Raw genomic sequence first — 13,429 nt, 5'->3', positions numbered from 1 at the left:
CTGACCTCACTCTGCACTGGTGAAGCTGGACCCTACAACGCTGGGCTTCGTTGTTAACGAGGCCAGCAGCACTGAGCCACACTGGGGACATGGACATGACAAACAGCAGAGTGAGAAGAGGGACCAAGGTGGTCCTGGCATATCTCTTCATCATGGAAGAAAAGGACAGAAAGACAGCTTTTGTCTTTGGATGGTGGCACCTTGCTGAGCTGCCAGACCCAGGCTCTGACCTGGGGGCAGAGTGTGGCACCAAGTCTGCAAGGACTGGGCAGGACTGCACTGCCAGGAGCTGCAGCCCCATGACGACTGACGGACGGACGGACAGATGAGACAGGCTGGCTGCATGGAGCGTGGTAAGAGCCAAGGTTGCAACAAGACCGTCTGGCTGGGCAGCATGGCGAAAACAAGAGACCGGATGGTAGTGTGGATTGGACACTCAAAGTTGCGGATAGCAGGAGAGATGGCTGGGAATGACAGATGCCAGCATGGCCTTGTTGCTCCCTGCTCTGCCCCCAGCATCCACCTGGCCTGCGGGGACACAGGCTTGCAGCCCCAGCCCCCCTCCCACCACTCTGCTAGTTGCTGGGACACAGCCCCTGCATCCTCCCCAGGTGCCGGCTCGGTGCTGTGGCTGCCTCTCGCATATTTCCACCCCTGCCTCAGCCCAGGGGTGCTGCCCTACCCGAGACGTTGATGGGGATGATGTTGGTTTGGATGGAGCAGGACTGATGCCACTGCTTCTCCTCCACGGTGGGCAGCGGGAAGGCTCTGGCCCAGGGCGGCTGCTTGTCCGGGCTGGTGGGGAGGCTCAGAGAGGTGTCGGGTGGCTGAGTGCCAAGTGCGGTTGTGCTGGTGGTCTCCTCTTCGGCTGCTTGCCGGCTCGGAGGCTGCGAAGGAAAAGGGATGTGAGCCACCAAAGGGATAAGGGTGGGACACAAATGGCTTTCCCCAGCCCTGCTGCCTGACTGACCGCACCAATCCCTCTCCTCTGAGGGACACAAGGGCTGTTCCGCCCTGCCCCGCCATCCCGGCACTCACCATCAGCACGAACTCCAGCCGCTTGGCAGGCAGAGGTCGGGGCGATGGCTCAGGAGGGGTGTCGGGGGGCAGCTGCCCGGCAGCGCGGAAGGTCTGTCCGGTGACCCTGCTCTCGGCGTACTGCTCCTCATACTCCTCTGCAAGAGAAACGGTGCCTGGGACCCTGCTCGGGGGCCAAGCTTTGCCCCTGGGGCAGGAGGAACACGAAGGCAGGTGTGGCTGTCCCTCGGCTGGTTTGCCACCCCTATTCAACACTGGAAGCTCAAGAGGAGGGAAAGGAAGACCCCAAGTCTGGGGGGCAGCTGAGGCAGTGCTGGGAACCTGGCAGCCTGCTCCCCGCTCCTCCCAGGAGCTGCCTGGGGCCACAGCGAGTTCTGCAGGGAACCAGAGCCCCACTGGGGACAGCCAGGAGGGAACTCAGTGTCTCCCCATCCTGTAATTGTTGAGCTCATTAATGCCAGTCGTTATGGCCTGGCGGAAACCAGGTCTGCTCAGGCTGACTTAATGAGATTACAAGCTGGGCGAAGGCCGGGCTGCTGAGCTTGAGTGATGGCTTGGGTAAAAAATAGGAACGAAACAAAATCAACAGCCACACTCATCCAGTAGCAGGATCTCCAAGGCCCTCATGGGCACAACCGTGCTGTGGTGGGGCTGGTGAGTGTCCTGGCTCCTGGTCTTGGCCTCTGATGCTTTGCTGCTCGCATCAAGGATTTGAGAGCAGAGATCAGAGAGGGGCTGTGGGAGGCTGGGACCCACTGGGCACCTCAAACCTACAGCTTGGCAGGGTCTGAGGAGTAGCTCTGACACGCGCACGTTGGGGACAACTTTGCTGTTAGGACTCATTATAGAATCATGGAATGGTTTGAGTGGGAAGGGACCTCAAAGCCCACCCAGTTCCAACCCCCTGCCATGGGCAGGGACACCTCCCACTGGACCAGGGGTCTGCAAGCCCCATCCAACCTGGCCTTGAACCCCTCCAGGGATGGGGCAGCCACCACTGCTCTGGGCAACCTGGGCCAGGGCCTCCCCACCCTCACAGCAAAACATTTCTCTCTAGGATCTCATCTAAATCTCCCCTCTCGCAGCTGAAAAACGTTGCCCCTCATCCTCTCCCTGCACTCCCTGATCAAGAGCCTCTCCTCAGACCAAGATCAAGACCACCACCCTCACCCAGCTTGCCCTCAGCCCCTCTTGCCCCACTACCTTGCATCAAGCTCTGGAGGTTGAGCTGAGCCTCCTGGTGCAGCTGCTCCATGCCCGGCGGGCGCCCGGCGGCCAGGAAGACGTTCACTGGCTGCTGCCATGACAGCTTGGGATGGGTGGCTTTCTTGTTCTCGATATCCACGTTAGAGGTGGCTGTGAGCAGGAGGGAGTAGAGTGAGAGGGAGGCTGGTGGGCAGGTTCCCTGTTGGCTGCTGGCTGACACCACTCCAGCCAAGAACACTCCTCTTGTCCTCGTCTCTCCAGCAACGTGGGGACTGGGATGTGCCTGTGTCCTGTCCCAGCAAAGCCACCGAGGCAGGCTGCTGCTGGGTGGGACCAGACCCCATCGCTGCCACCACTGCTGCTTTGCGGGCTGGAAACAGTCCCTGCGGGCTGGCAGAACAAGCCAGGAAGGGAACAGGGTGAAACTGGGGAAGGAAGCAAGCCCTGTTGCCCTGGGTGACTGCCCAGCTGCTCCTGGGTGCAGGAAACACTGCACACTCTAGTGAAGCAACCTCCTGGCTGCAGAAGAGAAGAAGTTGCAATCAAAAAGGAGGGAGCAAGGAGGACATAACACCTTTCATCACACTGGTTTCAGCCCGCTCGGCGAGATTAACACACCCTGCCCCAGCAGCGGGGGCTCCAAAAAGGTCTCCTGGGAAGGAAACTTCTGTGGGAAAGGGCCATGCACCTGCCAAGACCTTCTGAAACCCCCCACACGGGTGAAAAAGCCCTCAGGAGAAGGATTTGGAGCTGGCTGTGCTGGGAGCTGAGCAGTGCTCTGGCAAACAGGCTTTGCCACGGGAACTCCTGCAGCTCTGGCACTTCTCCTGGCAGTGGAGAAGCAGTGCTGGCCCAGAGCGGATGTGGGTTTCCCCCCAGCGTGGTTTTGCTCCAGGTCCAAGGGAGTGCCGCTGCCATCACACTGATGGGTGCATCCAAGCCCTGACCCCGGTGGTGAAGGCAGAGAGAGGGATTGTGAGCTTTAAACAGGGGCTCATGGGTGACCAGGGTATCATCCCTGAGGATTTAGGACTCATCATAGAATCCTAGGATGGTTTGGGTGGGAAGGGACCTCAAAGCCCATCCACTTCCAATCCCCTGCCATGGGCAGGGACACCTCCCACTGGATCAGGGGCTCCAAGCCCCATCCAACCTGGCCTTGGACACCTCCAGGGATGGGGCAGCCACCACTGCTCTGGGCCAGGGCCTCCCCACCCTCACAGCAAAACATTTCTCTTTAAGATCTCATCTCAATCTCCCCTCTTGCAGCTGAAAACCGTTCCCCCTCATCCTCTCCCTCCCTGGCCAAGAGTCCCTCCCCAGCTTTCCTGGAGCTCCTTTCAGTACTGGAATCACCCACTTCATCCAGCTACCCCTGGTGTGGGCAGAGGGATGGCTGCTGTCAGCATGCGCACTGTGCAAGGTCCTGTGCCTGGTGGTACCCACCGGGCTGGGTGTCACCCCCAGGGACCAGGGTCTGATGTCCCTTCGCCCTGTCTGGTAGCTGGGATGCTCCTGCTCAGCAGCCAACACTACTTCATTTGTTGGCTGAGGGGATGCACATCCCAAGTTTGGCTCCCATTTCACAGGGAAGAGAAGCAAGGTGGGGCAGGCGCTGAGGTCTCTCTGCTGGCTCTAGGGGTGTGGGCGTGCTGTGCCTGTGTGTCCGTCCCCAGCCCCATCACTCGTGGCACTCCTATTACCACCATGACAAACACTTCCCCTTGGCCACCGGCCGATGTGATGTCCCCACCGAGCACGCCACCAGCTCAGCTGCCGAAACACAGCCACTCTACTTCATGTCAGCCCCCAGCTGAGGTAGTGACAGCAACCCCAATTGCCTGCGGGAAGGCAAACAGCCCCAAAATAGGGTTGGGTTCCCCAGCACAAGCCACATCCTGCACGCTTGGGTCAGCCATGCCCTGGCTCACCTAGTGCTGCATCCCAAGCATCACTCCCGCTGCCCATGGTCCCATCCTGCCCGTCCATCCCCTCTGCTCCGGCTGATGGAGCAGCAGAACCTGCACAACACCCAGCACCCGAAAGCAAGGTGCCACGTCCCTAGCCTAGTTACTTTTATAATTTGTGTTACCATAACGACGTGCCTTAACACCAGGCTTTTTTTCCTTTTCTTTTTTTTCCCCCTCCTTTAAATAATTTGACTCGTTTCCATATCAACCAAGAGGTGTTGGGGCGGGCGGGTGTGTGCAAACCACGCTGAGGCTTTGCCCGGCCACACAGTGCCGTGCCAAAGGGCAGTGCTGTGCGGTTGGTGATGAAGTTTTCCCAGCTGTGGGTGAACGCAGCACCCTTTTCATACCCAGGGATGTGGCTTTTCCTCCTCTGGCCTCCCAGATGGCAATGCCCAGAGGGGCTGAGGGGCTCGGCCTCTGGCTGGCCTGGTGCACCCGGTTGTTCCATGGGGATGGGAACCAGGCGTGTGGCTGGGAATGGGGCAGGGTTGGGGCATCTCCCCACAGTCCTGACCTACAGGGCTACAGGAAGGGAGGGACAGGGGGACCTCTGTCACCCTGTAGACCTCAACCCTGTGACAAGCTCTCTTTGGTGAGGTGGGGCTCTGCTGCTGTCCCCTCCCTTTCCAAGTGCGCTCCATGTCTCGGCTTGCTGCACCCCTCTGCCTGGCTCACACAGACCCAGCCTCTGGCCCTGGCGAGTGCTGATGCTCCTCACCTTCATCCCACACAACCCCCAGGAGCCACCCCCACCTGCCCCTGCAGACCCCACAGCAGCTACACGGTGTCACCTCCGTCAAGGCTTAGGGACACAGAATCAGAGAAGAGATAAGGTTGGAAAAGTCCTCTCAGCTCATCCAGTCCAACCATCAGTCTGATCCCACCGTGCCTGATAAACTGTGTCCCCAAGTGCCACATCTACATGGTTTTTGAACCCCTCCAGAGATGGGGACTTCACTACTGCACTGGGCAGCCTCTGCCAATGCTTCACTGCTCTTCCAGTGAAGAAATTTTTCCTAATATCCACTGTAGACCTCCCCTGGCACAACTTAAGGTCATTTCCTCTCATCTTGTCACTTGGGAGAAGAGCCCAGCACCCAACTCACTTCAGTCTCCTTTCCGGGAGCTGCAGAGAGTGATGAGGTCTCCCTTCAGCCTCCTCTTCTCCAGGGTAAACAGCCCCAGGTTCCTCAGCCACTCCCACAACCTGGTTTCCAGACCCCTACCCAGCTTTGTTCCCTTCTCCGGATGTGCTCCAGTCCCTTAATGTCTTTCTTGCACTGAGGGGCCCAAAACTGAACTCAATGTTCGAGGTTTGGCCTCACCAGCACTGAGTCCAGGGGGACGATCCCTTCCCTGCTCCTGCTGGCCACCCCATGGCTGATCCAAGCCAGGATGCTGTTGGCCTTCTTGGCCGCCTGGGCCACTGCTGGCTCTTGTACAGCTGCTGTTGACCAGCACCCCAGGTCCTTTTCCACCAGGCAGCTTTCCAGCTGCTCTTCCCCAAGTGCACCCCCCAAAACGCAGCACCACCACACCCCCCGCCCCGACTCCACACCTCCAGGAGCTGCCCAGTGCCAGCGCCCTGCGGGGACAGCCCTGTCCCCCTCCCTGGAGCCGCACAGCAGGACCTTACCTCCACAGCCTCAGCCTCACTGCTGGGACACCCCAAGGCACCCACCCTGCTGGCTCCAACCACGTGTGCAAACCGCAATGCCGAAACCCGGGGCCGCCCTGGGCGAAGCGGAAGCGTGCCTGAGCAACCAGTGAAGGAGGGCACAGCACCCTGCCCTGCCCACGCGAGCCACAGGCACGGGCAAGAGGGCAGCATGGCCATCCCTGGCTGGGGAAATGAAGAAAGCGCAGCGCAGGGCGGTCGCGGTGTCCCAGCCCTTTCCACCCTTTGCAGACACAGCTCATTTGTGAACGCAAGCCAGTGCTGTCCTGAGCTGATGCAGGCAGCGGGGCGGGCATTGCCAAGGTGCTGGCAGGGCTGGTTTCATCTTCCCAGCAGAAGCAGCAGCTGAGGAGGAGAAGGGGTGGGAAACGTCAGACAATCCAAGCATCCATCCCTCTGGTGGCCCAGGCACCCCAAACCCATGCCCCAAGGGGCTGCACAATGTTTGCACAATCCTGTGTGCAAGAGTAAGCGTCACACCCTGATGTTTTGGCTTTTGCTCCTTGGGAGCAGTTGCTCAGAGGGTTTGCTGGGCACAGCCCTGGCAGTGGCTCACAGCCCAGCATCACGCAGCAGCTCTGCGATGTGGTGTGAGGAGCCAGCAGCCTGGCCCGCGGCGGGGGCTGATAAGGATAAGGCAGCACTGCTGCCTGCGCTCCCAAGGGCCAGGCTGTGTTCGGAAGCAGTCTGACGCAGGCGTGGTGCAAGAGTACATTTGGGATGTCACAGAATCCTTAAGGTTGGAAAAGACCTCTCAGCTCATCCAGTCCAACTGTCAGCCCAATCCCACCGTGCCTAATAAATCATGTCCCCAAGTGCCACCTCTACATGGTTTTTGAAACCCTCCAGGGATGAAGACTCCACCACTGCCCTGGGCAGCTGATTCCAATGCTTCACCAATCTTTCAGTAAAGAAATATTTTCTACTATCCAATCTAAACCTCCCCTGGCGCAATTTGAGGCCATTTCCTCTCGTCCTATTGCTTGTTACTTGGGAGAAGAGCCCAGCACCACAGCCTTATTTCTGGGAGCTGCAGAGAGCAATGAGGTCTCCCCTCAGCCTCCTCTTCCCCAGGCAAAACAACCCCTTGTTCACACAAGCTGTGGCTATTCCTTGCATACATGGGGCTCAGGATGCCCCAGCCAAGCCGAAAAAACAGACAGGAGGACATGTCAGCAGGCAGGAACAGTGCAGCCGGAGCAGAGCCTGTTGCCCTTGACAGTAACTTTCCTGCCAAGCTTATCGGTGACAGGCTCCAAATCCAAAATACCTCTCAGGGGGCCCCCACCCCGTGGCAAATGCCTGCGGGAGGTAAAGGACATCCTGGAGAGCAGAGTCGGAGGGCCAGCTCCATCCCACCCTCCCCCAGTACTCTCAACCTGAGCCTTGCCAGCCTCGCTGCTGCGGGGAAACTGAGGCACGGCTGGTGAGTGGTCTCCCACACGCAGCTCCCTCCTGGCATCAGTCCACCGTTCCTGCCCCACAGCTTGCACAGGGAGGAAGGAGCAGCCCTGGTTCTGCTCGCAGACAGGCACAGACATGGGTAGAGGTGTTAACCATAGGAGGCTGGAGGTCAGGGCTGCTGGAGGCTGCTCCTCGCCTGTCCCCATGTCTCCCAGGGGAGGGTCTGTCCCCTGTTAGGCCCGCAGGCTGGCAGCGCCTGCCCCTTGCCCTGGAAGCAGGGGCTGTCCCAGGCAGGCGTGCGGGCCAGCACCATCAGCCACAGTGGGTGCTGTTCCCTCTGTAAGAGCTTGCAGAGTCTCGCTGAGAGTGAGCGAGCATTCAGGCTTGGGACTCTGCAGCGTGGCCGAAGCCAAGGGGGGTTTGCTCCAAGGGGAGCTGGGCTTCACTCTCTCTCCGCGAGAACAGCATCCCTGCAGGACGTCCAGCCACAGAGTACAACATCCATGCCTCCCATAAGCATCTCCCCAAGTCCTCCCCATTCCACACCAGTCTCCCTATTTACCTACTGCCCAGGCATCCCGAATCCACAGGGAGATATTCGATAGAGCCATCAGGAGTGGTTTCAAATCAGGCCAAAGTTCCCATGAGATGATGCCTATTTGCTTGAGCTTGTCACCAAACTTTTCCTTCTCAAGCTCGCTCCGACTGAGCGGGAAGCACTGGCAATGCAGACGGTGCCACTCGGTCCCTCGCTGCCGATGCAGAGGTACCACAGGAGTGATGTAACGGCAGCAGCGGGTGATGCACCATCAGCAGAGCAGCCATGGCAACGGGTATCGGCACAACGGCGAGCCAGCCGCTGCCGTTCCCAGCACACCGGAGGATGAGGGCTGCCAACTTGTAGGCTGAGACTGATCTCGACAGCAACCCAAACCCCACCGGCAGAAGCCAATGTGCCGCAATCCTGACAACATATGCTGCCGGTTTCGAGCAAGCAGCCCAGCCTGCTGCCGGCACCGCGACTGCTCAGTCCTGGCGTGTGCGGCTCGATGACATTCCCTGTGGTACGGAGCCAAAGCGCGCGCTTCTCTGTGATGAGCGGAGAGGAAGAGAAAAGAGCAAACAGTGGGAGCTGGCAGTGGCCACAGAAAGCACCTCCTGTTCCAAGCTTCCCCCCTGCTGAACTCAAAACTGCCGGTCCCGCTGTCCTGCTGGGATGCGGACCTGACGCCTTGCCACGAGTGCTGGCGCATGCCCAAGATGAGCCCTCGTTGGGACAGCCAAAGTCCTGTGCCCTGTCCACATCCAGAGCCTCCCTGGGGACACCGTTCCTCTGGTACACATCTTACGGGCACATCTCCAAGCCTGCAGTGAGGCAGGGGCAACCTTACAGACATTAGACCTGCTGGTGGTAGAGGGGCTGGAAGTTTTTTATGGGGTGCCCATGCCATGACCCCGATGCTGCCCTGCGTCGGTGTGCTCCTGGACAGGTGCCCAGCAGGAACGTGGGACACTGAACAACACCACCATCCTGCAACATCAAATCTGCTCTTGGCTTTTCTCACTGTCCCTGTTAAACATGCAATTGGCTGAGTTTTGTACTGCTAAGAGAGAAGGGCACTGCAGAAGTCGCTGTCAGGTGAGGTGGGTTTGGCTGCTGTGAGGGTCGCTCTGCTCATGAGGCTGGATTATGAGAAAGGTTTCTATCAAGAGCACCAGCAGCAAGGCAGTCGATAACATCACTTTACATCAGTAGGGTTAAGAGTTAACAGAGTGCTAGGGCACTCTGCCTGCCTGGCACTATGATGAGAGCTGGTAAAACAGATAGAAGCTGTCTTTCTCCAGATGGATCCCAAGTGGTCCATCACCTTCACCTCATTTCTCATGTAGGGGTGGAGCAGAAGGGATGCATGTACTCTCCACAGACAGTGTTAGCCATGACCGCATACAGACAGCCTTGCCGTGGTGGCAGCAGGGTGACAGGGGACCTGAAAGCCCCCCCGAGCCACGGCATCACTGGCGTGGCAACTGCCCTTGAGCCTGGCAGGTGCTGAGGCCGGGCAGCAGGCTGGGGCTGATGAAAAAACGCACTGGGTATGTTTGGTTCCAGCAAATCCTGACCCTGTGAGGGCATTTTGGCAGGCAGGGAAGGCACGGGCGCTGCAGGGAGGCCTTGGCTGGTGAGCCCAGCACAGGAGGAGCCCCAAAGAGCCATCCACCTGAGCTGCAGGGACAGGAATCGCCCGTAGCTGTGCTCGCAGCGAGGCTTGACCCAGTACCGCAGCCGACCAGCACAAACTCACACCACTCTTTGCCAAGTGGCCCAGAGCCACCACTGCTAAGGACAGAGCAGCAGCCCCAGGATTGGTGGGGGCTGCTTGGGGCTTGGCCACGGGTGCTCTCATCACTCTGTCTTTGCCTTCCTGGAGCATCTGGACCAAGGTCCCTGCAAGCCCTCAGCCACAGGCAGCAGGATCAGACCCCTCAGCGCCTTTCTTGTAGCCCCGCTGTGGCTATCTAGCAGCCCAGCTTCCTCCTCGTATCACAACCCTCCCTTTCACGTGCTTCCCATCCTAAAAAAACAGGCATGAGCCTTCTCCAAGAGCCTCAGGAAACCTGTCACAGCAACCTGCCACCCTCGGCACCCCGGCACAGCATCGCTCTGCACCACAGCCAAGTGCACCCCCAGGCACAGGGTGTCTGAGTCCAGCTGCCCACTAGCCAGCCCCTCCCTGGTGATGGCCCCAGCCTGGCCAGCATTGTTTGGCAGCACAGGGGTGCTTAGGGCAGCACAGAGATGCTCAGCTCTCCTAGGTGTGCAGGTTGCCTGTGCTGGAGTGGCTGTGGCCCCTTGCTGTACAGGGGTGCTTCCAGGAAAACACTGTTTCCCCTGTGCCCGGCTGGTTTTACACTCCATGGGGCTGGGACAATGCAAGGAAGTCGCTTGAGGGGAACGCGGCCAGGGCCCCAGGACAAAGGGGCCCCGAGACGTGAAAATCAGCCATAGCAGGAGCAATGGTGAGGGAAAGAGAGGAGCGAGAGCAGCAAGGAGACCAGCTGACTGTGACATGGGCTGACCCACGCTCCTGTGGTGCCCATGGTCCCTACAGTTCCCACTCCTGCCACCACCAGCAAGCGAGTGCTATCAGGAGGGTGCAGCACCGCGGGGATGGGCAGGATTCATCCCAGAGGGGCTCAGCCCCAGACTCAGGAGTTGATGCTGGGATGCGTGGGCAGGGGGTTTCTGTGCTTCTCTTCCTTTGTCAGAGAGCCAGGACGCCCCAAAGGGCTGGGGAACAGCAGGAAGTATTGAAAAAGGAAGGGGCCATCATGGTGTGGGAAAGGAGGGAGTAGATCAGCACTGCCGGGCAGCACTGCCCCTGTGCTATCGCGCAGCCTCCGGAGACGAGAGCCTCCACATCCCTCTGTCTGACACAGCACGGCAACTGGGGTCTTGCCTTGCAGAGCGAGGGCACCTGCAAACTCCACCACCGTTGCTGCCCACTGCCCCGCTGCCTGCCCCTGCCCGCGCTGCCTGCCTTACCTCCCCGGTGCCAGGGCGCCAGGAGCCACTCTGCCTTGGCCATAGTTGTGGGCGCAGGTGCCCTTGCTTCAAAAACAGGCTGAGAGAAGTGAGCTTCCACCAAGCTGCAGCCAGCTCCAGTCCAGGGCAAGAGGAAGCGACCAGGAACTGGTTGTTTGAGTCAGCGCCACAGCCCATTGTCCCAGCCCCGGCCCCTCTTCCTTCCCGGGGGAGGGATGGCGAAGGGGCTGTGGTTTTGCACAGCCCATCCTCCATCCATCTACCTTGCCTGGAGGTCCTGCGATGGCACCGGGTCAGCATGGAGCGGTTTGTCCCTGCTGGAGTGTCGGAGAGGGAACAGGGTCGTGGGGGCGATGGCAAGGACAGGCTGGACTGCCCCAAGCTGAGCTGAGTCTTGGAAGCAAAACATCCCTCAGTCACGGATGGAGAAGCAACCGGCACTATCTGAAAGCCATGGGTCACTTGGGGGGACACCAGCACATGCTGGCTCATCCCCCTTCAGCAGAGCACGGCAGGTCCTGCATGTCCTGCCTGGAACAGCCATTGGCATCCCCACTGCGGAATCAGCGCCCCGGAGCCTGCTGCTGCCTCCCAGATAGGCTGAGCTGCCTTTCCCCCTCAAACTCTCAACACTCAGGAGCTGAAAAACCTCTGAATTCACTTGACTTTGCCCTGGAAGCTGCAAGAGCCCCCAGAGCTTCTGCCAGCCTGAGCTCCTTCCAAAAGCCGAGAGCAAAGGCTCCTCAGGGACCACTTTCACAGTGCCCCAGGCATTTTCCCGGAGGATGCAGGCTCCTGGGAGCCAGGGCTGCAGCAGAGATGGGAATGCAGCCCCAAGCCCTGGCTCACTTAGGGAAGCGGCTTTGGGGCTGCTGAGGCAGCATGGGGAGCATGTGCCTTGCCAGGGGCTGGTGCCACCCATCCCTGTGCCTGGCACCCAGTGATGCCACGGACCCAAACTATGGGATGGCTAAAGGATGGGAAATACCTGTAGAGTCCATTCCTCCCCCTGCCCCCAGCAACACAAGCAGCACTTGCGCATGGCTCAGACAGATGAGAGGGACAAAGGGACCTGTCCCGTGGTCATATTGCCAGCCGAGGACAGACACAATAAGTGGAGAGCTGCCTCCCAGCCCTACCAGACCACTGGGCACACAGACCTGTAAACTCATTACATTGCTTCTGACAGCCTAGAAGCACACTACCGTCTCTGACAAGCCCCACCATGCACCATCACACTCACAAACAAGCACCTTGGCCTCAGCAGTACTCTGCTTGACTGCTGATGCTCAAGGAAGGAGTGCAGGGGGATGTGAGCCCCCCCAGCATTAGAAGAGCATCAAAGATGTATTGGCTAAGCGGGCAGAGCTAAGGTTTGCACCCTCTAAATTCATGCAGCCTTGCCCTGCCCACAGAGCTAGGAGGAAAGGTGGATTTTAATAATCAGGGATGCCAGCGTAAAGACCCTTCTGTGTGATGCCCTGTGCAGAAGAAAGATCCTGCCTGCAAAGAGCATAGGTACCTCCTGGTACCATGAGTTGCTGCTCTCCTCCTCCAGCCGGCGTGCATCCCACCCTGCCAGCAACCCAGACCCACCGCAGGGCTGTCTTATCAAGTTTCAGCTCCCTCCCCTCGGCAGATAAGCTCCAGCCTGGACCTGCTGCTGCCTCTCCGCAAGGAAGCCTGCATGTAGCTGCTCAGGAATGCTCAAGCCATTGAGGTCCCAGCAGCCCAACCTGGGAACATCAAAGTCTTTGTCCCAGCTTCAGGCGCAAGATTAGGTTTGAGCTGTCCAGTGCCAAATCCCATTCCTCCCTGCTTCCAGCAGCTCTGTCCTCATCCCAGGGCAGTCCAGGCACCGTGAGGAAGATCTGCTGGAGATCTCCAGGCTGACGTGCCCTGTGCCTGAGGACAGAGATGAACCAGCCGTGGCGCACAGACAGGGTCCCTCGGGCCCTTCCCGGCAGCGCTGGGAAGGTGATTTGCAACTTCCAAGAATCCCTCGGATGATGCACATGTGTGATTAGCTCCTGTCACCCTCCAAGCCGCACTGGACGATTGCAAGCGTGGAAGCAGCAGGCAGGGAGCAGGCCAGCAGCCCTGATCCCCTCTGAGCCACTGCCCACCTCTGTGTCCCACCAGAATGGGAGTCGAGGGTGATACACTGGGTCTTGACCACCACAGCCTACTTCATCCCCTCTGGACCCTCTAGATCAGCACCCCTCCCGATCTCCCGGTGCAACCTGAACCTCTTTTGCCCCGTTTGAGCCCCTCGCAACAATTGCTACAGCGGCGGCAGCAAAATTAGGCAGAGACAGGCTGTACTTCCACCCCCTCTGCCCGCTAATTATTAAGCTATGACAGGCACTTGGGCTGTGAAAATCACTCCCCATTTTCTCGCAGCTTTGAAGCAATTTTCCTGAGGTCTCTCGCAGGGCTGGCAGCTCCCGGCTTGTGGCCCGGCTCTGGAGCTGGCAGCCCAGGGAAGGGCAGCGGGAGCTGGGGCCGGCAGAGTCCAGCACTGCAGGGCACACGGGGAAAGAGCCCTCAGACTCCTGCGCCAGGAGCCGAGGCAGACCCCAGCCT

The 13,429-nt window shown here is 59.3% G+C and overlaps 1 protein-coding gene across 9 annotated transcripts in view; it reads right to left on the bottom strand.

The window, feature by feature from the left end:
* NHSL2 (NHS like 2) overlaps positions 1 to 13,429 on the bottom strand; it is a 41,919-nt gene that overhangs the window by 6,683 nt on the left and 21,807 nt on the right. For 6 of the 9 annotated variants that reach the window (XM_054075364.1, XM_054075365.1, XM_054075370.1 and 3 more), the window contains exons 2-4: positions 2,242 to 2,394; positions 1,039 to 1,175; positions 683 to 887 (exon numbers count right to left, since the gene is read on the bottom strand). In XM_054075364.1, the coding sequence (XP_053931339.1) occupies positions 683 to 887; positions 1,039 to 1,175; positions 2,242 to 2,394 (495 nt within the window). Of the gene's footprint in view, positions 1 to 682; positions 888 to 1,038; positions 1,176 to 2,241; positions 2,395 to 5,853; positions 5,935 to 7,861; positions 9,988 to 10,843; positions 11,527 to 13,429 lie in introns of those variants that run through there. The other 3 variants (XM_009562320.2, XM_054075368.1, XM_054075369.1) reach the window with 3 other exon arrangements.

This window comes from Cuculus canorus, chromosome 10, assembly GCF_017976375.1.
Source record: "Cuculus canorus isolate bCucCan1 chromosome 10, bCucCan1.pri, whole genome shotgun sequence".
In the NCBI taxonomy this organism is placed as follows: domain Eukaryota; kingdom Metazoa; phylum Chordata; class Aves; order Cuculiformes; family Cuculidae; genus Cuculus; species Cuculus canorus.
This window is presented reverse-complemented; position numbering and strand designations above follow the sequence as displayed.